At 54.2% G+C, this 27,189-nt stretch overlaps 1 protein-coding gene across 2 annotated transcripts in view; it reads left to right on the top strand.

The window, feature by feature from the left end:
* Nucleotides 1-12,523: 12,523 nt before the first annotated feature.
* Nucleotides 12,524-27,189, top strand: part of TMEM255B (transmembrane protein 255B) — a 44,118-nt gene continuing 29,452 nt past the window's right edge. Inside the window, exons 1-4 of one of the 2 annotated variants that reach the window (XM_087435752.1) lie at nucleotides 12,524-12,627; nucleotides 19,067-19,074; nucleotides 21,397-21,539; nucleotides 23,702-23,764. In XM_087435752.1, the coding sequence (XP_087291878.1) occupies nucleotides 12,584-12,627; nucleotides 19,067-19,074; nucleotides 21,397-21,539; nucleotides 23,702-23,764 (258 nt within the window). In that variant the 5' untranslated portion in view covers nucleotides 12,524-12,583. The remainder of the gene's footprint in view (nucleotides 12,628-19,066; nucleotides 19,075-21,396; nucleotides 21,540-23,701; nucleotides 23,765-27,189) is intronic. The other variant, XM_004423214.3, reaches the window with a different exon arrangement.

Genomic DNA, 27,189 nt, shown 5'->3' with positions numbered 1-27,189 from the left:
CCAGATGCAACGCTGCCCGGCCCCCGGGCAGACTGGGCGGGCCAGGGGTCTTCTCTCTCCAACCTGAGCACCTGCTCACCACCCTGGCTGCCTCTGGGTCTGCCAAGCTGGCTGTTCTCCCTCTGGCCCTTTCCTGACTCACCTCCCAGGCCGGCTTGGGCAGGCTGCTCGGCTGCATGGAGTTGCTTGCCCCCTCTGTGTCCCCAGCAGCAACATACTAGAGGTTGAAGGTCCTGACCTCATAGGACACTGACACACCCATCCTCTGGCTGGACCAGCCAGGCCACCACCCTCACCGTGTGTGGCATTCCCAACTACACTTTTAACCTCCAAGGTCCTCGAGTGCTGCACGTGTTTTAGCTGGATGGACTGAGTTTTTAGCAGCTGCCTCCAGAAGACCTTCGCCCCTGTGTTTGGATTTGGTGATGTGGGCCTGGGAATCCGAGACCATGATGGAGGCTCAGATGGAGCCCAGCCCCAGGGGAGGAGATGTAATTTAGAGCCTGGGGACTCATTTCCAGAGGAGGAGTCTGACCTTTTCTCAGGGGAGAATTTCTCTTGAGTCCCCTGCAGCTCACACACACGAAGGGGAGGGAGCAACGAGTGTACCACATGCTGGTCAAGAAAAAGAGGGTCTGGGCAATATGGCCGGTGATTCACCTCATTGAGTGGGGGCGTCATCTGGACGGCTCCACATGGGGACATCAGAAGGAGCTGTGGCACTTACCAATCTGGTGGGACTGACGGGGGGTCCTTCCAGGGAGTGGAAAAGACGGGGTTCTTCATGGCTTTAGCACATGTTCTGGGGGTCGCTTCCTCCCTCCCCAGCAGTGGCAGAGATGGCTGCCTCACAAGAGTCAACACCGAGTGTGGTGGAGAGTCCCTGCCCTCAGACTCTCAACACCAAGTGTGGTGGAGTGTCCACGCCCTCAGACTGTCAACACCGAGGGTGGTGGGGCGTCCACACCCTCAGACTCTCAACACCAAGTGTGGTGGAGCGTCCACACCCTCAGACTGTCAACACCAAGTGTGGTGGAGCGTCCACACCCTCAGACTGTCAACACCGAGGGTGGTGGAGCATCCACACCCTCGGACTGTCAACACCGAGTGTGGTGGAGCATCCACACCCTCAGACTGTCAACACCGAGTGTGGTGGAGTGTCCCTGCCCTCAGACTGTCAACACCGAGGGTGGTGGGGCGTCCACACCCTCAGACTCTCAACACCAAGTGTGGTGGAGCGTCCACACCCTCAGACTGTCAACACTGAGTGTGGTGGCACGTCCACGCCCTCAGACTGTCAACACCGAGTGTGGTGGCGCATCCACACCCTCAGACTGTCAACACCGAGGGTGGTGGGGCGTCCACACCCTCAGACTGTCAACACCGAGTGTGGTGGAGTGTCCCTGCCCTCAGACTGTCAACACCGAGGGTGGTGGGGCGTCCACACCCTCAGACTATCAACACCGAGGGTGGTGGGGCATCCACACCCTCAGACTCTCAACACCAAGTGTGGTGGAGCGTCCACGCCCTCAGACTGTCAACACCGAGGGTGGTGGGGCGTCCACACCCTCAGACTCTCAACACCAAGTGTGGTGGAGCATCCACACCCTCAGAATGTCAACACCAAGTATTGTGGAGCATCCACACCCTCAGACTCTCAACACTGAGTGTGGTGGCGCGTCCACACCCTCAGACTGTCAACACCGAGGGTGGTGGGGCGTCCACACCCTCAGACTCTCAACACCAAGTGTGGTGGAGCGTCCACACCCTCAGACTGTCAACACCAAGTGTGGTGGAGCGTCCACACCCTCAGACTGTCAACACCGAGGGTGGTGGGGCATCCACACCCTCAGACTGTCAACACCAAGTGTGGTGGCGCGTCCACACCCTCAGACTGTCAACACCAAGTGTGGTGGAGCGTCCACACCCTCAGACTGTCAACACCAAGTGTGGTGGCGCGTCCACACCCTCAGACTGTCAACACCAAGTGTGGTGGAGCGTCCACGCCCTCAGACTGTCAACACCAAGTGTGGTGGAGCATCCACACCCCCAGAATGTCAACACCAAGTATTGTGGAGCGTCCACACCCTCAGACCGTCAACACCAAGTGTGGTGGAGCGTCCACGCCCTCAGACTGTCAACACCGAGGGTGGTGGGGCATCCACACCCTCAGACTGTCAACACCAAGTGTGGTGGCGCGTCCACACCCTCAGACTGTCAACACCAAGTGTGGTGGAGCGTCCACGCCCTCAGACTGTCAACACCAAGTGTGGTGGAGCATCCACACCCCCAGAATGTCAACACCAAGTATTGTGGAGCGTCCACACCCTCAGACCGTCAACACAGAGTGTGGTGGAGCGTCCACGCCCTCAGACTCTCAACACCGAGTGTGGTGGAGTGTCCACACCCTCAGACTCTCAACACCAAGTGTGGTGGAGTGTCCATGCCCTCAGACTATCAACACCGAGGGTGGTGGGGCATTCACACCCTCAGACTCTCAACACCGAGTGTGGTGGAGCGTCCACACCCTCAGACTGTCAACACCGAGGGTGGTGGAGCGTCCACACCCTCAGACTGTCAACACCGAGGGTGGTGGGGCATCCACACCCTCAGACTCTCAACACCAAGTGTGGTGGAGCGTCCACGCCCTCAGACTGTCAACACCGAGGGTGGTGGAGCGTCCACACCCTCAGACTGTCAACACCGAGGGTGGTGGGGCATCCACACCCTCAGACTGTCAACACCAAGTGTGGTGGAGCGTCCACGCCCTCAGACTGTCAACACCGAGGGTGGTGGAGCGTCCACACCCTCAGACTGTCAACACCAAGTGTGGTGGAGCGTCCACACCCCCAGAATGTCCACACCAAGTATTGTGGAGCGTCCACACCCTCAGACCGTCAACACAGAGTGTGGTGGAGCGTCCACGCCCTCAGACTCTCAACACCGAGTGTGGTGGAGTGTCCATGCCCTCAGACTATCAACACCGAGGGTGGTGGGGTGTCCCTGCCATCAGACTCTCAACACCGAGTGTGGTTGCCCTCAGACTCTCAACACCGAGTGTGGTTGCCCTCAGACTCTCAACACCGAGGGTGGTGGAGCGTCCACACCCCCAGAATGTCCACACCAAGTATTGTGGAGCGTCCACACCCTCAGACCGTCAACACAGAGTGTGGTGGAGCGTCCACGCCCTCAGACTCTCAACACCGAGTGTGGTGGAGTGTCCACGCCCTCAGACTGTCAACACCGAGGGTGGTGGGGCGTCCACACCCTCAGACTCTCAACACCAAGTGTGGTGGAGTGTCCACACCCTCAGACTCTCAACACTGAGTGTGGTGGGGCGTCCCTGCCGTCAGACTCTCAACACCGAGTGTGGTGGAGTGTCCGTGTCCCCAGACATCCCTGTGCCATTGCTCCCCCTCTGCCCTCGGGAGAGGCGAGTATTTGGCATGGACACTTTTGGGATTGCTCCTCCAGCCAGCATGGGGAGCAGCTGTGTCTCGTGGTCTAGTCTGTGTAGGGTGGCGACTGTCCCTCAGCGGGTTTGGGACAGGAAGTGCCCTGTGCACAGGGCAGCTCATTGTGTGAAGACATGTCCAGTGTGTCTTTAGTCCCTTGTGCACATGAGGACTTTACCTGCAGCGCCCTTGAAAGGGTGTGAAATAAGCCTGAGCAGAACCGTCGTCCCCCCTGACTGTGTGGTCCACCACGAGGGCCTTGGGGAGGTGTCCAGTGCTTTTTGGTCTGTGACCTGAAACTACCACCGGCTCATTCTCCCTGTGCGGGCCCACCATGAGGGACTGCGGGTTGAGGGTGCTGGGTTGTTGGCAGGACAGGTCACTGTGTCCTCCCTAATTCTGGATTTGTTTTTTAGGGCAGCGCACGTTGATTAGTAATGGCTATAAATTCACTTCACTACATCTGGTACCAGAAGGACCCGTTTCTGATTTTTCTAAACCCATTTAATCTGCTCCCCGTGGCCCTGACAAAAGGTGGTCTGAGTGGCCTCAGCTGCTTGGTGGAGGCCCCGTCCCCATGTGCCCGTCCTTGGCCCACCATACCTGAAGGTGGAGCCTGCCCTTTGGTCAACTTGGGTTTCAGATAAGCAACAAGTAATTTTTCAGTGTTATCCCTAATATTGCACAGGACACACTTACACTAAGAAATTATTTCACTTGTTTTTGCTACACCTGGCACCCTGTTGCAGATTCTCTGCGTAGCCTGTGAATAAGCTGTTGTCCACTGAGCTGGCAGGTCTGGGGGATACACTGACTGTGACAAGCTGGCTGTTCAGGAGCCAACTCCCCCCCATGAAACTGAAGCCAGCCCCACGTGTTCACACACAGCAACTGAAAGTCCTGTAGTCACTTCATTTTTGTTTTAAAAACTTAAAACTTAAAGTATTACATAAAGAAAACGAATCATGGATGCTGAGTCAGTGACCACACCGTGACACCAGGGCCACCCACCCACCTGTGCGAGAGCCAGGATGCTTCTGGCACCCCGCCAGCCCCGTGTGCCCGCCCTGCCCCTCCCCTGCCCAGAGGCGACCATGTCTGCCTGCAGCCACTGAAGTAGCAGTGGCCTCAAGGCGGTGACTTAACATCCCAGGCCTGGTGACAGTCGTGACTCCCGTCACTCACACCTCTGTCCCAGCCGGGCGGAGGAACCCTCCCACCCCCTGGAATCATCTCAGCGCCTGGCCCCTGGGAGGTCTGTGTGTGTGTCTGTGCGCGCGTGTGCGTCTGTGTATGCATGTGTGTGCATGTGCACATGTGTGTGTGCACACGTGTGTATGCATGTGTGTGTCTGTGTGCACGTGCGTCTGCGTATGCATGTGTGCCTGTGCTCGTGTGTGCACACGTGTGTGTCTGTGTATGTGCGCATGTGTGCGTGTGCGTCTGTGTGCGCACACGTGTGTGTGCACACGTATGTGCGTGCGCACACGTGTGAGGCCCGGGAGGGAGGCAGGTGTACAGGGCGATCTTGAGCCTTCGGGCAGGCTCACGGCCACTCTTCATGGCGGGGTTTCCTCGTGGTCTTCAGGGCCTTCACTGTGGGCGTCTCTCGGGTACAGCCCCCTGACCGGGCACGCTCCACGGGGTCTCGCTGTCTGGCAGCGTACGACGGTCCTCCAGCTCTCTCCTCTGCTCACCTGGGTCCAGGGGACACACCGTTCTGCCTGGACAACGGGGCTACCCGCTGCCCCCCTGCAGCAACCGCTCACCTGGCTCCACCTCGGGCAGCCGCTGGCCTATGTGGGGGAGGCCCAGGAGGCTTCTCGCGCCAGGCCTGAGGTGGGGGCCTCTGCAGAGAAGCCCTCGTCCTGACCTTTTTTATTCTCCACACCATGAGCCAGCCGAGGGTCCTCGGACACCAGCGTCAAAATCCCTACAGGGCGCGGGTCTTGGGCACCTGGGCGTCTGGTATTGGTCACCTACATGTCCAGGCGGAGGCCCAACAAGACGTGTGCCGCCTTCACCACCGTCAGACACACAGCTGTCCAAGAACCTCACCCGGAATTCCTTAGGAACCTGGTCCCGCAGGGAGGGCTGGGGGGCGCCCTAGAGAGACTGCCCTCAGAACGAGTTCAGGGCTGCTTTTTGGTTGTAAAAAACAAAAAATGTAATTTCTATTCAAGCAGAAAAAGGTGCAAATAAAAGTTAAAAAAGAGGGATGGACTCTCTAGATTGTCATGTGAATACTGGTTGTATTCTTCCCTTCAAAACCACACATAGGCAGTTACGCACATGCACACGTGCACACACGCACACATCTACACAGATGCGCACACACTTATACATGCACATACGCATATATGCACACATGCACATGCACACACACGCACACGTATACACATGCACAGTCAACACACACATGCATATACATGTATATACACGCACACACATGTATACACGCACACACATACACACATGACCACATACACACCTATACATGCACGCACACATGCACACACATACACGTGTGCACACACACATATACACAGATACACACACTTATACATGCACACACATGCATATATACACACATGCACACACATACTTTGCCTTCATTCTCATCTCCTTGTGGCCACCAGATTTCTAAAGCTGCTTGAAAGCCCCTGCTTGTCACCTTGGATCCAGGGCGTCTGGGTTTCCACACGTCTACTCTGTCCCTCATGATGGCAGGACCCATGTGGCTTCACTCTGCTACTCACACTAGCTCGTCGGTCCCTACTGTTTTCACATATAAATCCCCTTTATTCCAAACCTGTGTCACACACTTGTTGGAGATCCTGCTTCTTTGAGTGGATTTGCGGCTAGTGAGAGACAGAGCTGCCTTAGACGGAGGCCGCCCTCTACTATCAAACCCTCCACCACAACCCCCCATAAACCCTCCACCACCCCCCATAAACCACCCCCCCATAAACCCTCCACCACCACCCCCCCCCATAAACCCTCCACCACCAACCCCATAAACCCTCCACCACTATCCCCAATAAACTCCCCTGGGCCCGGGGCTTATTGAGGTAAATCAAGTGTGATACGGGAAAGGTTGTAGCTAATGAGCAGTAACCGCGTGTCTTTGGGGGCCAAGCCTCGTGTGAGATGGGGAGAAACGCAGTGTCTGCTTCCTGTCTGTCTGCTGGTCCCCTTGTCGGCCTGTCAGCAGCTCCAGTGAGACCGAGCGCCTCTCTTATCCCGCTCTGCTGGTGTCTGTGCCTGGGGCTCAACCAGCACCTCCCACCCGAGGGAGCAGGTGTGTCCTCAAAGGCCTGGTGTGCCTTGGCATCTGCTGTGAGATCAGCTCTTCTCCTGCTCCTCCCCACCCACCCGCTCATCATTGCAGGGCCCCATCTGACCCTGGGATGAGCAGGGTCTCGGACTGGACAGGGGCTCTTGGGGTTGGCAGGATCCCTGGCGAAAGGCGCCGGAAGCACCAGGAACCATTGCAGCCTGGCATTCAGATCGGTTGGTCTTGACTCCTGTGATTACCCAAGTTAATGCTGTCTCCGTCTCCACTGGGCCCCGTTCTCCTTCCAACCCCAGGGAGCACCGTGGGAGGAAGCACAGCACAGCTGGGGGTGAATGTTGTCTGGAGGCTGAGGGCTCAAGCCACTTTCCGATTTTAAACCATGAGAAGTCGACCTTGGTTCTGGGCACGATGGAGTTGGCGCACGTTCTCTATTCTGCCTGCCGAGTGCAGCCAAAACCCTGGACACTTCACGTAAAACAAACGGGGAGACTCTGAAAGGTGGAGGGAAGGCAGGCTGGCCGGGGACCTCGAGACCTGAGGAAAGACACGGTGGCGGGTCCCTGGGTTTGCGTTCTGCCTCGCACACCCCAGACCAGGTGCTAGAGAAGCAGCGATGGATACAAACAAAAACAGCCCCAAGAACGGCGGCTGTCTGCCACAGGAGGAGCCAGCCCTGCAAGACAGACACCTTCTGGAAGACGACCGCCTGTGCCCATCAGACGACGAGGACAACCTCAGCCCACCGCAATGGCCCGCGAGGTCCTGGACCTCCACCCATGGCTGTGACAAGGTGCCCAACTGCGCCACTGGGGCCGTGCCCGAGGAGGCCCAATGGGAACGTGTGCTTCCCCCATCCCCTCCCCCACCTGGCAGGAATGAGGAGAACCCCCCATCCTCGGCCATCCATAGACGGGAGGGAACCTGACTCCCACCCCACCTGCCCATCTCCCCCGGGCACTGTATCAGAGGAGGTGGCTAAAACTGATGGCCCATAGGACCCAGAGTCCACAACATGACACCTGTTGTCCAGGAGAGGATGGACAGTCTCTCATTGTTCCAAGAAAACCCCTGGAATGAGAAAACACAACAGTCCCAATGCTGGCATGACACAGATGTTGGAGTTGTCTGATGAGGGCTTTAAAACAGTCGTCACAAAAATGCTTCAACGAGGAACTATGAGATGCTCGAAGCAAATGAAAACGGGCAATCTCAGCAAAGAGACAGGACAATGTGGGTGGTTCTGGTGGGAGGGGCGTTCCATGGCTGTTGGGGTGGCTTGGCCAGGACCCGGAGGAGACAATTTCCCTTCGCTCCCTGAGGCTGCACCGCCTCCCCCTGGGCTGGCCCTGGGGAAGGCCGTGGGGAAAGCCCACAGAGGCCCAGCCCGTGCTCTCCAGGGCCGTCCAGGGTGATGGACAGACTGGCTCCCAGGATATTGGGTCCCGTCTCATCATTGGGACCCGGGTCACACGCCCAGCGCTTCTCGTTTGCTCCTTTACTGGAGTATTGACTGTATTTGCATAGGCGGCTGGGTTTTTCTTGTCTATGGTCTTCAGAGATTTGTAAATGTTTGATTACCTAACGAGAACTCAGCTGCAAGGAGCCTTAGAAGGAACAAGCTCACCCCCTTCTGCTTTACGACGGGGCCGTCCCCACCTCGAGTGTTTAGATGGGCGGGTGGGCCTCAGCTGAGAATAGAACAGACAGATGACAGCAGCATGCTGCTAATAGAAGAACAGTTTTGAAAGGAAAACTTCAATTTGAAAACATGAAATTAAAAATGAATATGAGATGGGCTCTCAGGTTCCACCCAGACGTTAAAATGACGACAACAAGGCTTGATGTGATTTTGTGAAAACCAAACCTCAATTCCTCAGTTACAGTGGAAAAACGTACCCAAGATAAGCAGGCTGAGGGGATCAAGGTCATCGAGAGCCGACTCTCTCTGCGGGGTTATTGAAAACATGTGTGTGGAGCCCGCAGCCTGGTGTTCGACAGCCCGGCCGGGGTGGGTGCCGGCGTCCCAGCTCCAGCCCGTCCCTGTGGTTCTGGGGAAGCCTAGGGCCGCTGCTTTTCCCCGTCAATTTTTAATCCGCACTAAGCGCGGGCCACGCCTGCCAGGGGCATGGTTCTCTCCTTTCAACAGGGCGGCGACCAGGCTGCCGAGACCCACTGCGCAGGCTGTTTGGCTAAAACAGGAGACACTGGACAGATGAGCCTATGGTTGCCGAATCCCAGGCCGAGTTGGCCCTCACGCCCCAGGGAATCGTGTGTGCTGCATGCTCCCTGTGGGGATGTGAGCCAGAGGGCAGTGGAACCTGAGATGTCTGGACGGGCGAAACTTCCTGTTGGCTCACTAGAGGATCTGAGATCATGGTTACAAGGCCTCAGGCAAAGCCCCGAGCATGTTTTCAGTTTAAAAAATTCATGTCTCAGAGCATCTCCCATCTGTCCCTGCCGCCCCCCTCTCCCCTTACACAGGGACAGACGGGCAGGGTCCCTGGACACCGTCTGCATTATTCATTCCCGAGCGTCATCTCCAGGGTTCTTTGGTTACAGGAGGGAGTAGTGTTGTGCTGTCTGCCTCCTCTGACCCTTGAGAGCTGAGAGCCGGGCTGTGCATACTCGCCCCCGCGGTGCTGCCCCCACACAGGGACCCAGGGGCCGCGTTCTGGAACCAACCGGGGAACTACACTGTGCCTGTGGCTGACAGAGGTGGCTCCTTGCTAATTTTTATGGTTCCTTAATCCCTCTCCTAGAGCCAGTAGAGCCCATGTCCCTGCTGTCAGAGCCTGTTGACCCATCTGCTCTAGTAAATTGGTTTTCCCATCTGTCAGACTGAGGTGACAGGCCCTCCACAGGTTCTCCAGTATGGGGCCGAGAAGGCGAGGCGCCCGCAGGAGAGGGACGTGTGCCTGGCATGAGCCCGGCTCGCAGGGAGCAGGTGCCGAGCGGGGCTGGGAATCGAGGTTACTCAGTCTCCCTTCAACCTGTCTTACTGAGCACCTGCCGTGAGCCTGCGCGGTTCTAAGCAGGGGACAGAAAGGCAGGAGTCTCCACCCTCGATGAGTTTATTTTTGTGATAGAACTGCGTATGTGCTGTGGTCGTCCAGCCCGCTACTCCCTCACATCCTGCTTTCACCCGGAAGAGGCAAAGCTGTCGGTCCCTGGAGCCCAGGGAAGGCCGCTCCCTGGCTCTCTGCCTCCCGGCTGCCCCGCCAGGTTCTGCCTCTGCAGTGACTGGGGGCGACCGGGGAGGGCCCCTCCCCCCGGAGCAGTCTCAAGGGGCACATGCATTCTCCTCAGGGCAGCCTGACTACGTATTTTTAAATCACCCTGATCATAATTTAGGTCTCTAAATTATAAATTCGTCTACTTCCTCTGCTCCATTCAAGCTGGGGCCTCTGAGATTCACAGCTTCAGGGAGGGAGGCCTGTGTGGGGCAGGAACCCTGCCAGTCTTCCCATCTTTGGTTTCTCCAAAGCCTCAACCTGGAGGACAACTGAGGTCGTGAGGGAGGAAGAGCGGTGAGGGAGGCCAGTGCCTGAGCGGTGAGCCTGAACTCTGCATTTTCTCATTTCTTGTGTTTACTACTTACCATCTCTCTTCTCCACAGGAACGCCGGCTCCGCTAGGTCTTTGTGTGCTTTCTTCATTGATACTTTCCACGTGTGTGGCTCAGGGTCTAGTGTATGCAGTGGGTGCTCAATAAGTGTTTGTTGAGAGGATCAGTGAGTGAATAGTATTGTTTTCATACTTTAAAACTTTATTTAAATGGCATCACAGTCACCGTAATACTATGAACTTGCATTTTTGCTCCACGTTGTTTTTAAGATTTATTCATGTTGATCCATAAGCTTTCCTTCATTTTGTCCACCACATAGTATACCATTGTATAAGTGGATTTACTTGTCCCTTGTCCCCATGTTGGGTGTTAGGTTTTGTCCACTGTTCTGCCGTTGAACGTGGTGCTGCGCTGAGTAATTCGTAGTGATGGTGCTCAGGGCAAGCTGCCCCAGGAAGCACCACTCTGGTATGCGGATTATTTCGAGCTGAAGACAATAAGGACATTTGACCTCCCCCACTAACTGCCTAAAGAATCTGACATGGTGGCTCATTCCTGGAACAGATCTTCTATCATGATGGCTATAAAGATAATGTAAAATAGATGTTACAATGGGAGGGGCACCAAGCCCCTTTTATCAAAAAACTCTATCTCTCTCTGACGACATTATCGATAGATGACCCTGAAAAGAATTGTCCTCCTGCCCTCTGAAGTCCCAGGCCACTACCCACCCCCAACACGTTCCTTCGCCTTTAGCTGCAATACTTAAGCAAGCAGCTTAGACAGAGGGACGAGTTGCTCATTTCTGAGTTTCTCCCATGTATACATGTTCTTAAACTTGGTATTATTTTCTCCTGCTAACCTGTCTTGTTGATTATTTGGCCAGCCATAAGAACCTTAAGGGAAAGGGCAGAGGGAGATTCACCCTCTTTCCCCGACAGTAGGCATCAGCTTGTGCACGTATGCGAGTTTTCCCATCGCGGTGGACGGTCCCTTTAGAGTGACTGGGGTTCTTAACAATTACCCCGTGCCCAGGGATTCCGGGTCAGTTGGCCTGCGTTGAGCTCAGAACAGTAGTAATGAAGAAAACATCTTGATGGTAAGGGGCAGCCTGGGTTTGGAACCACAGCTCTGGCATCCTTAGCGAGGGAATTTCTGCTCGTGTACATCCATCTTCACGTCTTCAACTGTCCTAAACGTTGCTTTCAAAGTGGTCAGACACGGATAACCCATTAGCAGTGCACGTGGGCTTCTTTTTCCCCACATCCTCTTCAATACTAGTTACTGTGCAACCTTTAAAGATTTGCCAGTAATGTGGGGGTGAACCTGAGGATCCCTGTTCTCAGCCACGCTCCCCCTGAGGGAGCTGGGGGGCTGGGCATCTTCTCCTGTTCACTTGCCGTTCAGGTCCACCTTTGTAAGTGCCTGTTGGTACCTTTAACTCAAAACAATTTTAAAACTGAATTAATGGCCTCAAAAAACGTTTTTTTCTTGCTGCCTCAAGGCAGCCTGTCTGTAACCTGCCTCCTTCCAGTCCTCTCCCTTCCTCCCTGCTGGCAGATTTTACTTAGAACAACTTCAGGGCCATGGATATGAAAAGGAGTGGGTGGGTGGGTGGGGGTCAGGAAAGCATCAGAAAGCCATATGGGGGAGGTGGAGCTAAGGGGCCTGCAGCATTCATTTATTCATTCACTGAACAAGAACTGAGTCTCAGTGCTGTGCACCACCCTCTGAGAACAGAGGCCCCTGCACTGCTGCCCCCCAAGGAGCCTGCTGCCCGTAGGTGCAGAGACAGACCCACCACAACCGCCTAGCAGCACCGCCTGGAGCTAAGTCACCCCCAGGCCGGCCTCCCTGCTTCCATCCCTGGGCACCTGACTGTCCTAGGCCTGTGGCCAGCTTTGGCCAGGCAGTGGGCACAGACCAGAAGTCCAGAGGGACTTTCCAGGTATATTCCACCCTGGTCCACCTCTGTTCCTGCCCACTCACATGCATTCCCTTCCCTGGGGTTCTGATTTCCAGGAAAACCTGGAGGGGACCAGAGGGAGGAAAGGGGAGAAGAGGGGAGGAGGGAGGGAGGGGAGCCGACAGACGAGGAGAGAAGGGGCGGAGCTCCGGCTGATCCTCACAGCCCCTATCGCGTTGTACCGACCATTGCTGTCGCCCAGGAGAGCCAGTCTCCCGCGCTGCCACCGAGGAGCAACTGTGGAGAGCAGCCACTTGCCGTGCCTGGAGGAGCAGCCCCCGCCCCGAGGAGCAGCCCGGGATGCAGCCCCCCGCGCCCCTGGCCCTGCTGGACACGACAGGTGAGCGCGGCTCGAGCGTCCCCTCAGGCTCCCAGTGTCCGGCTCTGGCGTCTGGGTGCAGGTCCATCCTTCCCGCCTCCTTGGAGGGCATCTGCGGGACCCTTGGGGGCACAGGTCCTCATGCACATCCTCTCGGTCTGTTTCTGGACGTCTCTGACTTTGCGCCGTCTCTCCCGTCTCTTTCCCGCGATCATTCCTTAGGAACAATAGACACCATACTTGCAAAAGGACAACCCAAACCGCACTCCTTTTCCGTCTCTTCTACTCTATTTCAGTCTCCAAAAATTTCTAGGAAAAGTTCGTTTCAACAGCCCGGTAGCTTCTTCCTGCTTGAAAGTGACAAGGGTACTGACAGCTGTTTTCAGTGCTGCTCCCTCCAGGCACCCTCCCCACGGACTTCCCCCACAAATTCACAGAATCCCTAATTCTTGGTTTCTCCAACAGAGCCTGGTGCAGCCTGGATGCCAGGCGCCAGCGGGGGAAAGAGACCTGTGCTGCTTGCCCACAGGGTCTGGAGCTGGCCATGGTTCTCTACCGGGAAGTGGCCGGGACAGAAATAACGCCAGGCGTGTTTTGCTGAAGGGAAGACCCACTGCAGGGAGGGTTTTGAAAAGCACAGGAAAAAGGAGTCCAGTGAGTGAGGCTCTGAGGCTGGGCTGGGGGATTGGTGACATCCTGGGGCCGCTGCGTGCTTCAGAAACGGCCCTGTCCAAATCTCGGGGGTTAAACCACACGACCCTGCCTGCAGTGCCTTTGGAAAGTCTCTTTTTAAAAACCAGATTAGTACTGTTTGATTTTTAAATAATAATCAAAGAATCTGGCTTCTTCCTAAAAGAAACAGTTCCATAGCCCCACCCTCTAAAGCTAAACGCTCTGTGACAAAACTTATTAACACGCGTGCGTCACTTAACGATGGGGACACGTTCAGAGAGCTGCACCGTTAGGCGGTTTTGTCGTTGTGCGAACATCACAGAGTGAACTTACACAAACCTGGATTGTACAGCCCACCACACGCCTAGGCTGCTTGGTGCTAATCTTATGGGACCACCGTGGTCCGTCTCTGGTGGAAACGTCATGATGTGGTACGTGACTGTAAACGTGTTTTCATCCTCCAGGAAACGAACTACTTATTAGTGTGTAATAATAATAATAACTGGTTTTTATTATTGTTATTATTAACTAATTATTATATTAGAATGACTTGGTTAAAAAATATCATCTGACTTAGTTTTTTCTTCTTCTGAGGAAGTATAAATTTAAAATAATAAAACTAGGAGTTGGTCTCTTATTTAGAAATATTAAACATTAGTGTGGCTGGGGTGGGATTGTGGAATTTCCCACCTTACGTCTCTGTGGTCTCCACCTTGGGCACGTGTTATGTTAAAATCAGAGACAAGGGAGACGGCGGCCGAGGGACCTCTGCCTCGGTGTGTCTTCCTGGGGACAGTCACTGTGCTTGCACGACGAGGTGTCCACACACAGTTAAGTGAGCTCATTCTTCTTTTGGGAAGCCCATGCCCTGCTGGCAGGGAGGCCAGGGCTCGGAGCCTTCCTAGCTGCCCCCCAGTCTCTGTGACACCCCCTTCCTGGCTCTACTAAGTGGAGAAAGTGCTTGGGAGAGCGACCGGATCTGATCCCCGTCCTTGTGCCTCCTCAGGCGTGACCAGGTTCCGCAGGAGCTGTGGTTCAGCTCCTCGGCCGCGGCTTGGGGCGGGCAGGGCCAGAGGACTGGAGGGGCCGAGGGGGGACGGGGCGACAGTCTGAGATGTTCTCGGAGGGATGCACCGGGGACAGAGCGGAGCTGGGAAAACTCGAGCAGGACACGTGAGCTGTAGCCACTGGCCTCAGCTTCATGCCTCGGAACCTCTCCCTCAACCCTGGTGGAGAAACACGGGTCAGAACAACTGCTGTGCAGTCTCAACGTGACACCACCCGTGATGAATCTACTCCTCACGCTCATGAGAACGTGTGCAGAGCTTTCGCCTCTGTTCTCACATCACAGCGAGGAGGGGTAAAGCAGGAGGTTGTCAGTATCTCCACTTTACAGACCAGGAAACTGAAGTCCGTTCGTTCACTCACCACCGGGAGACGTCTCTGTCTTCTAGGTTGAGCTGGGCACGGGGATCCAGCGGCGAACAAGACAGACACAGTCCCTGCTCTAGCGGATTCTCCTGCTGGGCTCAGAGAGGATGGATGGCTGCCCAAGATCACACAGCAGGTCTGGGCAGACGCAGAACAGTGTGGGTACCGTCCATGTAGCTGCCCCACAATTGCAAACCTAACAGTAGATATATTAATTTACCATCAGGGCACCGTCTTAAGAGCGCTTCAGTTGTCACAACGCACATGATAACATTCCTGCTGACGGGACAGGACGGAGGGGATGGTGCAGGCTGTTCCAGTTGTCTGCCTCCAATTCGGAACCCAAATTCTCTCCAAAACCTGATCTGAAAATGCATATGCCTTGTGGTTATTATAAAGGTATCCAACCTTCTTTTCTTGAGTTTATTTCTTGTTTTCTTATTTTTATGCAATATCCTATGTTTATAAAGTGTATTTAAGGTCGAGATTCTTCTTTTTGTTATCTCTGTTGTACCTGGAGTTAAAATAGTACAGTCTGTGTCATGAGAACGAGTTTGTGCAGAACCGTTCCCCACAGCGTCTCGTATCGATTACGCTGTCTGTCTTTCTGGGCCTCGTATCAACCGCGGAACTACTGACAGAAATGCTGACACTTTCTGCTTTTATTATGCAGCAGTTTCAGGGAAAAGCCAGACTCAGGGCAAAGTGGTGAAACAGCAGTTATACTGAAAACGGTTCGTGGGAAGATTTACGTGATCCCACAGGAGATGCGTTTAACTCTTTACTCCGTGACTCGGGTGTCAGAATGTCCCTAACAGATCGGACAAGGGCTTACCGAATGCTCCTAGCCTAGCGGATCTGATCAGATCACCATCCATCAAGCCAACTTCCCCAAAAAGACGAAGGAAACAGAGCCGAGAGCTTTAACAACCGGAATATAGTGGAGGGGGCTCTGTCAGATAGACGCCCACAGGGAGCCAAGAGACACGGCCCTGAGAAGGCTGTAACTGTGCTGTAAAGCAGATGCCGAGGCATCTGGCTAATTATCTTGAGCGTAATAGCCGTGCAATGCATTAAATTAGGAAAAATGGCAAAACAAAACCCTTTGAGGAGAAAGGCATTTGCCTGATAATTTTCTCAAATACTTAGTCCCACAAAATTTAGTTTTAGGAGTCTTATTGCTCTTAAAACACACTTTACCCATCGAAAGATTGGAATGGGAGCCTAAGGAAAGAAGAACAGTCCAGGAAGAAGAGCTGAAGAGGAAGCCGTGCTGACGGAAAGCGGCTGGTGTCTGGCTTCGCCGGCAGGCGTGCGGAGGCTGGCGAGGGTGATGGGCAGGCGGGGGCCGGTCCTCCCTCCTGGCTGAGCCAGACGAGGAGGCTGGGCGGCTCTGGAAACAGCTACGGTTGCTACTGAGCTACTAGATGGTGGTGTCACCATTAATGTGGTTGTTTTGTGAACTTCCACAGCAACAGTTGCATCAACTTCCAAAACACAGAAGATAGATTTTTAACTTTTGTGTCCGTTTTTTTCAATTTACCCACCTTTCTGCAATTAATCAACCAGACAACTTCTCCCGTGGGGGCTTCTCTTTGTCCCCAGGGTGGCACTGTCATTTCAGGCCCGTTTCCCCACAGACACCCCAGGTCTTCTGCCACCATCCTCATAACCCTGATCTTCCTGACTCCTGGGCAGACTACCTTGTGCAGATGTCCTTGGTTTCAGGCTTGAAACAAATGCAAGAAAAAAAGTAATTGCTGTCTCTGCACGTATACTTCTTTGCAAGTAAGATGTGTGATAGTAACAGAGGGGAAAGTCCACTATGGGGAACTCCCAGAGCACGTGCAAATGCCCTGTGTCCCGAGGGGTCAATTGTCTGCTTGCACTTGGGGCTGTGTTTTCCTGTAGACACTCCTACGAACAGTTCACCCTCAACAATTCTTATATATTTGTAATAGAAACTACTAGAAAATAACAAAAGAGCAATTTAGAAGCAACCAGATGAAGCAGTATTGACTTCTCTTGCCTGTAGATGAAGAATTCTGTGGAGCTCCTGAGAACTCTTTCCAAAGCTTGTGCGAGGACTGTGGGTTTATCTTCTGTTTTATTAAGGTTAAATTTCACTTCAAAACTTTTACTTTCTCCTTAAAAATATTTTGCCCTGAAATTCCCCTTGTAGAAATTTATCCTAAAGAAGTAATTAGAGGTGATAGAAAGATTTATGTACAAAGACATTGTGGTTTTTAAAATATATATAGACTTTATTTTTCAGAGCAATTTTGGGTTCACAGCAAAATTGAGGGGAAAGTACAAAGATTTCCCCTCTACCCTCTGTCCCCACACAGGCACAGCCTCTTCCGAGATCAGCATCCCCACCAGGGGAAACTTTGCTGCGCTCAATGAACCCACACTGACGCGTCGTCCCCCAGAGCCCACGGCTGACACCAGGACCACTCAGTGTTGGGCAGTCTGTGGTTTGGACAAACGCATAACGTCACGTATCCATCGTTGTAGTATCAGACAGAGCAGTTTCACTGCCCCGAAAATCTCCTGTGCCCCAGCTGTTCATCCCTCCACCTTGTGTTTTGAATAATAAAAGTTAGAAATAATAAAAATTTAGAAATAACCCAAACATACAACAGTAGAGCTAGATTAATTGGCTCATTCATTTGGTGGAACTCACTATTGTGAATAAGAATTATGTTTAGAAAAGTATTTAAGAAGTTGGAAAATTCTTACAGTATATTAAATGAAAAAAAACCCCAGATTTTAAAACATTTTGGTCCCAATTAAAGGAAAAAATGCTTTAAAAAGTAGATAAGTGCATTGAAAAAAGACAATACGGTTATGTGCCCACCTGCCAATTTTGGGTGATGGGATTACCGTGAACTTTATTTTTTTCTTTTGTATTTTTCTGTACTTTATATATATTCTACAAAAAGTAACTATTGCTTTTATGAGAAGAACAAAAATCACACATTTTTAATATAAACCTACAGTCTTCTTTTTCCTTGTAAAAACGTCCTTGTCACCTTGGTAATATTTCCTAGGCCCAGTTAGGGTTGGTTTTAGTTCACAGACACAACGAGGGGTGTGGGAAGAGAAATTCCCGAGGTAACTGAAAAAGTCAGGCGTGGAAAGAAGAGGAGGTGAGACGGAGGAGAGGACACGGTGGGGGAGAATCCGAGGATGCTGGGGCTGGAGCGGCTCTTGGCAAATGTGTCCACTCTGCCCCCACGCCCGGGGCAGACATGGTTAATGGGTCCAGGACATCTCAGACACTGAGTGGGGACTTCCTCGCCGTCCACGACGCCGCAGCAGGAACAGGAAGTCACTTGCTTCTGGTCACACACCAAGCAAGGCCCGTCCTCTTGACAGAAGCCCGACAGTGGCCTGGGCATCAGGCCACACGGGTTAACGTTTGGCCAATGCCCTCAGGACAGAGCACCTCTGGAGAGCTGTGGGCTGCGGAGTGGCCAGTGTGAGGCTGGACATGGGTAGGGAGGGTCACCGTAGGACATGTGCCAAGTTTAGAAACATCAGGACATGTCGCAGAACCGCGTCTGAGTGATGCGGCCACTGCGTGGTCATGGGCAGTCAGCGTTGTCACTGTGCTCCTGCTCTGTCCACTCATGTGTCCACTCAGGGGTCCACTCATTGTCCACTCATGTGTCCACTCACGGGTCCACTCATTACTCAGACCCTCAACGCTTATTCTGCAGAAGCTGCGGTGGTGGACTGGCAGCCCACCGCCAGGGCGCGTCTGCGAGGCTCAGATGAGGGATGTGCTCCCCGGCGAGTGGCACGTGGCCGGCCCCTGGGGGCAGCAGTCACACGACTTGTTGTTGAAGTGGGGTGGCCCTTCGAAGCGAGGGCCGAAACAGGTCTAGGAGCCCTGCATCGCCTCTGCTCTTGCTGGGGTGCACTGTCCGCACAGCGGCCACGGAGCTGCCGGAATCAGGAAAAACCCCAGAGCAACGCCCTCCTCTGCTCAGAGTCTCCAGCAGCCCTGCTCTCTCAGGGCGCAGCGGGGCAGGCGGGAGAATTTGTCCCTGAGGACGCCAGAAATAAACCTGCTTCTTAGGGAGGCGGAGAGGGGAGCACATAACCGAGGGAAATCTGGAGCCTGATGGCGGGGCTTTGCATCCCAGATCCCCACGTCAGCGTCTGGAGAAGCTGTGCCAGGCCTGCTGTGAGGGGCCTGCAGACAGGCTGCCTGCGCCAGGGGAGCCCCTTCCCCCACCGCCACCCCAGGACCTAGAGCTGCAGGCTGCCTCTGGCCCGAGACGGTCAGCTGGCTAGTCGGGAGCCAGGGATTTACGATCTTAGTGAGAATTGACCTCGTATTCCAGGGTGAGGGTCACAGGTGGTGTAGGACGAGAGTCTTGGGAGAAGGTCCTCCCAGGGGTCTGGAGACGCAGGGCTGTGCAGAGGGCCTTATTGCGTCTGAGGGGGTGCTGGGGAAGGGAGGGCGGGGCCCCGTCGGGGTTCGGCTTGGCCTCAGGAGGAAGTGTCCTTCCCCAGACGCCCACCCGTGCTGGCTCACTGGGTCAGAACGGCGTTCTCTGGTCAGCCAAGTTATTCTGAGTTTGCACCTTGATTTACGGTTTTGCATCATTTATTTCCGAGGATGTAACAATCCCATTCCTGGGGTTGTGACCTTGACTCGCTGTCAGGCTTTGCGAAAGGACGGCACACGTGTGAACCTGCAGACACAAACCTCTGGAGCATGAGGACGTCTGCCTGCCTTGAGTCAGGGGTCACTGCGCCAGGGGTCTCCGGCAAATATGCAGCCGCCTCCCCCGTCACAGGCACTGATACACGCTTGCGCACACACGTACACTCACACATCCTCACACACACTCACACACCCTCACACATGCTCGCACACACGAACGCTTGCACACTCTCACACGCACACACTCACATACTCTCACACACTCACACGCACACGCAATGTGGATTTCAAACACTTGGGCCTGGGAAGAAGCACCGTGTTTTCCCTTCATCTGTCATTCAGCTTTCGACTCCCAAGGACCAAGACGGTTAAGCTTCCACACCAGCCGCGCTGGGCTCAGCGAGTCTCTCCTCGGCCCCCCGCCGTCTCTGCCTCCGTGTGCACTTGCTGGTGACCAGCTGGGAGCAGGTGTGTCTGAGAGCGAATGGCTGTCGTAAAGAGGCCAGTGTGCCCTCCCCGCACACATGGAGAAGGAAGTCAGATAAACGCGGACCCAGACGTCAAGCCTCGGGGCGGGGGGTGGGATGCGGGCGGCGGGGAGGTTTCCTTTCTTCCTTCTTTCTTGAGTTCTGTGACCATTAGAATTGGGTTTGGCTGTAAATACCAGGACATCCAAATAGTGGCTTATAATCCAGAGATTTTATTCTGTTACCTAATCAAAGCGTGGACGTGGGTAAGCCAGGGCTGTCTTCCTGCTCTGTCATTCTGCCTGTGTGGCTTCCGTCCTCAGGTTTGCTCTTGGTCCGAAATGGCTGCTGGGGCTCTGCTTTCTGTTCATGTTCTAGGCAGCAGGAAGGATGAAGGGGAGAAAGGCAAAGGACACGCTCCTTTGAGAGGTTTCCTGTGGGTCCTGCCCACTGACCTTTGCTTAGATGGATAAGTAACCATGCGGCTGGAACAGAGGCTGGAAAATGCAGTCTTTCATGTGGGCAGGTTTCCACATCCCATACAGGGGCCTGTGCTCGGGGGAGAGGGAAATGGAGGCCCAGGGGCAATGGTGGTCTCCGGCACACTTTCTGCTTTCTTTCTGCCCCTCCCCATTCAATCCTTCACTGTTGGGGGCTGAGCTAGATGCTGGAGATGGCGGACAAAACACCTTGCGTGCCCTTGGGGGTGACAGCTGTGTGGACAGGCCACAGGCTATCGAGAGGGACGCGCATGCTCCCTTGGAGCGCGACCTGCTTAGCCTGGTCCAGGCAGAGTGTGAGCGTCTCCCTCCAGCCTCCAAGCAGGCAGGTGTCCAGGCTCAGGACTCGGCAAGGACCTAGGGGCTCTTGTTAACACAGGTGAGGTGCTAGAGTGGCAGCCGGCACGTGGTGGATGCTCGGTAAGTGGTTGGCCTGACTTGCCGTGTGGGTTGCCGGGGTGAAGGCGTTTGGGGACCTGTAGTCTGGGGAGGCGACGGCATTGGAGGCGAGCCACTGCGGCCCTGACGTCTGTTGAGAATCTGCTGTGTGGGGTGGCCTTAGGTGTGTGGGAGGCAGTGGGGACAAGACAGACCCCCACTCGCCCTTGTGGACTCCTCCTCGGTGGGATGGATGACGGGGCTGTGAACTCAGGAGCTGATGGTCAGAGTGACCACTGGGTGCAGTGGGAACTGTGGGGGACAGGGGGCCGGGGGCTCCTGCTTCTGCCCCGGTGGAGGTGCGGAGGAGGGAGGCTGTGCAGGTGAGATGAGCAGGGTAGAGTGCTATTTAGGACACGATGCCAAGGAATCTGGCACAACCCTGTAAGGTAGGTGAGGGGCGGCGAGGGTGACTCGCCTGAGTTCCTGCTCTGAGAAACAGGGCGAGCCGGAAAGAAAGGGGTTGTGCGTGTGGGTGGTCTGGGGGGTTTCCAGAGGCCTGTTCAGTGCGCCTGAGGAGAGAGCAGCAAATGTGCCCATGTTGGCTGGGACCCCCGCTCAGCCCCGGCCCCTGAGTAACGGCTCCCCATTTGTCCTCCTCCCAGAAGGGTTTGCAAGAAGAAAGAAGACTTCCCTCTGGTTTGTGGCGTCTCTGCTGGTGGTGTCCATCTTCATCCTGACCGTCGGCCTTGCCGCCACCACCAGGACGGAGAACGTGACCGTGGGGGGCTACTACCCAGGAATCATCGTGAGTCACAGTCCCGGGGGTCTGTGGGGAGGCGCAGGGGCTCGACGGTTGCTGTGTGGTGGGGACACTCCGCTCCAGCCCCACAGAGTTGGGGACCAGGGCACGGAAACTTCCATTGGTGATTGTGGTTGGCAGAATAATGACCCCAAAGGCGTCCGTGTCCTCCTCACTGGGACCTGTGAATGTGGGGGGCTACACAGCAAAGGGGCTCAAGGTTGCCAGCCAGCCTGGAGAGGGGGCGGTCATCCCGCACCGTCCAGAGGTCCAGTGTGAGCACGGGGTCCTTCCACATGGAGGAGGGGCAGGGGAGGGGTCGAGCCACGTGATGGGAGAGGATGCCCACGGTGGAGGAAGGGCCATAAGCCGAGGGGTATGGCCACCCCTGGACGCACGAAAGGCCCAGCCACATCCTCCCCCAGAACCTCCGAGGGAACCAGCTTTGTGACGCTTGGATTTCAGCCTCATGAGACCAAGCTGACGCTTTACAAGCTGCCTGCCTAGGAGCCTTGATTGAAGTTTGCGTTAATATTGTGACCAGATGGGAGCAGCAGGAGATGACGGAGCCAACCTCGTCCACTTCTGGTTTCAGATTTTGGACACCGACTCCACCGGCTAAAGCGATGACAGCTAATCAGATCTGGCAAGAAGCGGTCACCCAAATCCAGAATTATCTAGAAGAATTTTTACCTATGAATTCACATCTGCTGTTGTCAGCAATAAAGTCTGCTCCAAGTGTCCACGTCATGCTCAGGGAAAGTTTGTGAAGTTGCCTTTTATTGGCTACGACGCCCTTAAAATGCACCAGGACCCTGAGCTGCTGTCATAAAGTGCTAAACCAAGATTCTTTTTAAGAATGAAGCTTATTTAATCACATTACTGTCACTAGCAGTGTTATCAAGACTAGTAATAATATTGATAACATTTTTAGCAAGGGTGAAAAGGATTTTGGCACTCAGATTTAAAAATATTTTACAAATGTTGTTCATTTCATCTTCATGCTGTCCTTCATTGTTATATTCTGTCTGTGCTTTATAAATCTGCATTACCCACTTGTATGTAATTTACGGGTGAACATATATAAATAGTGTCTGTGCAGAAAGTTTCATCAGTGGAATCGCACGTTGAAGACCCTGCTTTTCTGCCTTGCGCCCTGGACTGGAAGGGGAGCCAGGAATTTGGGGGCTAGTGGCTGAGGACACGTCCTCCCAAATTTCCTCAAAGGATCAGGATCCGTCTCGAGCGGCAGTGTTTTCCTTGTTCTTTAAGCTTTGCTTACTCAGGACTTCGTGTCAGATCCTGTTCAGAGCCTCCTGTGCCGTCAGTGCTGTGTCCACAAGGCCCCCGATTCCCAGTGGTGACGGGAGGGAGTGAGCTTTAGCCCGGCAGCTCTGAGGGGAAACTGTGGACACGGTGTGAAATTCACTCAGAGAAAATGTGGACAGAAGTCACTCCCGTGGCGGTCCCGTGCCCAACCTGCAGACGACGGGGAGAGCGGACCTTGGGGAGAACCTGCAGCCCAGCATCTCCTCCTCCTGGGGGCCGGGGCTGTGCTTTCTCGAGGAGCAGGAAGACTGACTCTCAGGAGCCCCAAGACCGCCCGAGTCAGAAGCCATCTCCGAGCGGCATCAGCATGCCCATGGGTGACCGTCAGCTCTTCTTCTGAAGTGCCCTCGGGTCCAGTTTCCCGGTATCTCTCCCGGGGAGTCGTTCTCTGACAACGACAGGACTGCAGACAGGCCCAGGGGCACGAGCAGGTGGGCCTCTCGCCTGATGACCAGAAGATGCCCGTGAGGGGTCTGGGTTACCATGGAGACGTTGTCCCTCCGTGCTGGGGTAGGGGCACACGGTACTCTCTTTTCTGTAACCAAGAGGCAAACTGAGTAAGAGTTAAAATATGTGGACGTAGAAGATGAGATGGGTCACGTTTCAGCAGCTTCTGTTCCGATAGCGGCTCTGATGAAGCCCATGAGGCCCACCCAAGCAGGTGTGCTCCCATCTGCCCCTTATCGGTTAGCCTTTGTGGTGGGAATGGCCAGCCTCGCGCCTTTGGTGAGTTGCGTTCAGGGTGGGAGTCTCCGTGCACTATTTACTGTTGCGTGTCAGCAGTGAGCTGCCAGCCGTGTAACCGAGCGCTCTCTCCCTTGTTTTTCCTCTGGTGTCAGCTGGGCTTCGGATCTTTCTTGGGAATTATTGGCATCAACCTGGTGGAGAACAGAAGGCAAATGGTAAGAGTGTATATTGTTTCTTTCAAATGTGGGGTGGTGGGGAGTGCTTCCCCTCAGCAGAGGATGTTACAGCATTAGCCGGCGTTCCTGGGAGAGCCCCCGCCCCAATCCAGCAGCCCACGGGATCAGCACTGAGGTTCCCCAGGCTGCGCACTGCACAATTCAGGGGTTGGTGGGTGCCATTCTCACCTTAGTCTAAGTGAGCGTCGCCCCGAGGGTCGTAGGGTACATCTACAACCTCACACGGAGGTCCCAGCAGCTCAGGTTGTCATGGGAAGAAAAGCTCAGGGTGTGGGGTGGGGTAGGGTGGTTGGCAAATTAAATTAAATCATGGCGTGTGAAGTTCAGGCCAAAGCATCTGTGAGTGAGCATCTCTCCTTTCTGAGTCGATAGGCCCAGCGTCTGCTCTTACCTCTGGACACGATAGTGTGTGGGCTTCCCCAGACTGAGGAGAGGAGCAGTAAACGGAAGAACAGGAGGCCCCGTGGTTCAGACGATCTTGACAGAGTGGGAGTCTAGACACGGCCCGTCCACGCGTGTTTGCTTGTGGATGTGTGAACGGCAAATGATCAATTTTACTAACCTGATGTCTTTACTGATCATTTGAATTTGGAATCTGTTTGTTGGTGTGCTGCTTTCGGGAATAGAGCTATAAGAATAAGTGGTTAATTTTGCCAATTCGGTGGACAGCCGATGTTGAACTTTGAGAGTGGTGTTCGGAGGGGATGTGGCCATTTCTGTCTCATCCCCGAATTATTGTGTGAGACCACGCTGGCGTTTTCAACGCCCCCTGCACTGGCTGTCGTCCTGTTGTGTCCTCAAGTTCCCAGCGGCCTGCCCTGGGGCTTCCCCGGGTGTGTGAGGAGCGTGCAGTAGATGACCCCAGATGGCAATGGGACCCATTACCCCACTCATTCTGTTCCCTGGCCCCCTGGCCAAGAGGGAAGGTCAGACGGCTTGGCCATGGTGTCTGCTGTCAGAACCCACAGGGGAGGAGAAGACGGACCTTGGGTGGGAGGGCCCTGGACGGGGCTGGGGAGGGGGAGGTCAAGGAGACTGGGATTTGGGTAAAAAGAGGTGTTTAGCCCCAAATATTGGGAGGTGATGATGCATCGCAGGGCGGGCCGAGACCCGATGCTTTCCTCCGGAGTGCAGTGCGGGCTCTTCCTCTGTGTCCACCCGGCTTATCCATTCTCCGCTTTGCCTGGCTGATAGGGGAATATCAGCCTGGGAGGGCACAGTCTCGGGGCCCCTGTAAGCCCCCCATCTCCCAGTGAATCTCTTGCAGGAAGGAAGTGAGAGGGGCTGAGTTGAAAAATAAAAGGAAGCCCTCGCTCCTGTGTCTGCTGAGGGAGCCCCAGGGTGGAGGGAGTGCCTTTCGAAATTCTTACCAGGGCTCCTTCTGTGCGCTGACCACTTGAGTGACATTTAAGAATCTTCACTGGGGGAAATATGTTTCCTTCCATGCTTTTTGTTAGTGCCCCGGAGTCGATTCTGACTGTTAGCGACCCGTGGACAGCAGAGCAGAACCCTGCCTGGTCCCTCTGCGCCATCCTCCCACCTTCTGGTGCTCTATCAGACGATGCTCTGCTGCTATTCATAGGGCTTTCATGGCAATTTTTTCGGAAGTGGGTGGTCAGGTCCCTCTTCCTAGTCTGTCTAGTCTGGAAGCTCCACTGAAACCTGTCCACCATGGGGGATCCTGCTGGTGTTTGAAATACCAGTGGCAGCGCTTTCCACATCACAGCAACACGCAGCCGCCACAGTGTGACAACCTACAGATGGTGGTGTGGTTCCCTGCCCGGGAAACGAACCCAGGCCGAGGCGGCGAGAGCTCCGGATCTTAGCCCCCAGACCACAGGGCCGGCTCCTTCCATGCTAAAACGCATTTCAGTGTCACGACTCCGGAGAGGGAGTGATTGACAGCTACTCTAAGGTGTGAAGGCTGGCATTGTTTTCTGTAGAAAAAGCTGGTGCTGGAGAGAGGGCCTCCCCGTTGCTTGAGGAGAAACTAGAACCCCGCTGTGGAGGGACGCACCCTTGTCCCCCACTCGCTCTCTCGCCACACTCCTGTCGCAGCCCCTCTGCCTCCCACCCCTCCTGCCCAGCTGTCGCCTGGCGTCCCTGCACGCCCCCGCGGTCTCTCGGCTGCGCTCCTACCTTCCGGGAGGGTTGGGGCGCCTGCCTGAGGCAGGTCTCTGCACCTTTGGTCCACAGGTTGAGGGTCTCCCGACAGACATGGCTTCCTACATGATTTCCCCAAAGGGGCGGGCCGGTGGTGAAGCTAGGGGTGCGGCCACGTGCCAGGTGGCCTGCAGGCCGCACACTCTTGGGAGCTGTGGACCGAATCTGGTCCTTAGAGGCCTATTTCTTTCCCCTCTTTTTTTTAAACAGCTGTATTGAGATGTAATCCACATAGCATATAATTCACCCATTTAATGTGTAAAATCCAATGGATTTTAGCACATCCACAGATACGTGCAACCATTACCACAGCAAAGTTTAGAATATTTTCATCACCTTGACAAGAAGCCTATACCTGTTAGTTATCAGCCCTCCAGCCCCCACCTCCAGCCCCCAGCAACCACTCATCTACTTTCTGTCTATAGATCTCCTATTCGGGACTTTCGTATTAATAGAATCATACACCATGTGGTCTTTTGTGTCCGGCTTCTTTCACTTAGCTTAATGCTTTCAAGGTTCGTCCATGTCGTCATGTGTGTCAGTGCTTCATTCCTTTCTATGGCTGAATCACACTCCGTTGTATGGATGGACCACATTTTGTTTACACATCCTCAGCTGATGGACAGTAGAGCTGCTGCCACATTTTGGCTGTTGTGCATGATGCTGCTCTCAACATTTGAGGTCAAGCTTCTGTGGACGTATGTTTTCTTTGCTCTAGGGTCTGTATCTAGGAGTGGAATTGCTGGGTCACATGGTAACTCTACATTTAATCGTTTGAGGAACTGCCAGAACTGATTTTAAAGTGGCTGCCCCGGTTTACCGTCCCACCAGCAGCGGATGAGGTTCTCTACATCCTCTCTTGTCGTCGTCTGTGTTGTCTATTCTGGCCATCCCCGTGGGTGTGAAGTGGTGTCTCATTGTGCGTTCGATTTGTGTTTCCTCGATGCCTAATGATGTGGAGCTTCTTCTCGTGTGCTTATTGGCCTTTTGTAAATCTTTTTTTGGAGAAATATCTATTCGAATCCTTTGCTCATTTTTAAATGGAGTGACTTGTCTTTTTATTACTGAGTTGTCAGAGTCCTTTATATATTCTAGATACAAGTCCTTATGAGTCACATGATTTACAAATATTTTCTCCCATTCTGTGGGTTATCTTTTCACCCTTTTGATGGTGTCCTTGGGCACAAAAGTTTTCAGTTTTGACAAATTTATCCCTTTTTTTCTTTTGTTGCTTGTGCCTT

The sequence above is a fragment of the Ceratotherium simum genome, chromosome 10, assembly GCF_057802395.1.
Source record: "Ceratotherium simum simum isolate JZ-2026a chromosome 10, ASM5780239v1, whole genome shotgun sequence".
NCBI classification, from domain to species: domain Eukaryota; kingdom Metazoa; phylum Chordata; class Mammalia; order Perissodactyla; family Rhinocerotidae; genus Ceratotherium; species Ceratotherium simum.
This window is presented reverse-complemented; position numbering and strand designations above follow the sequence as displayed.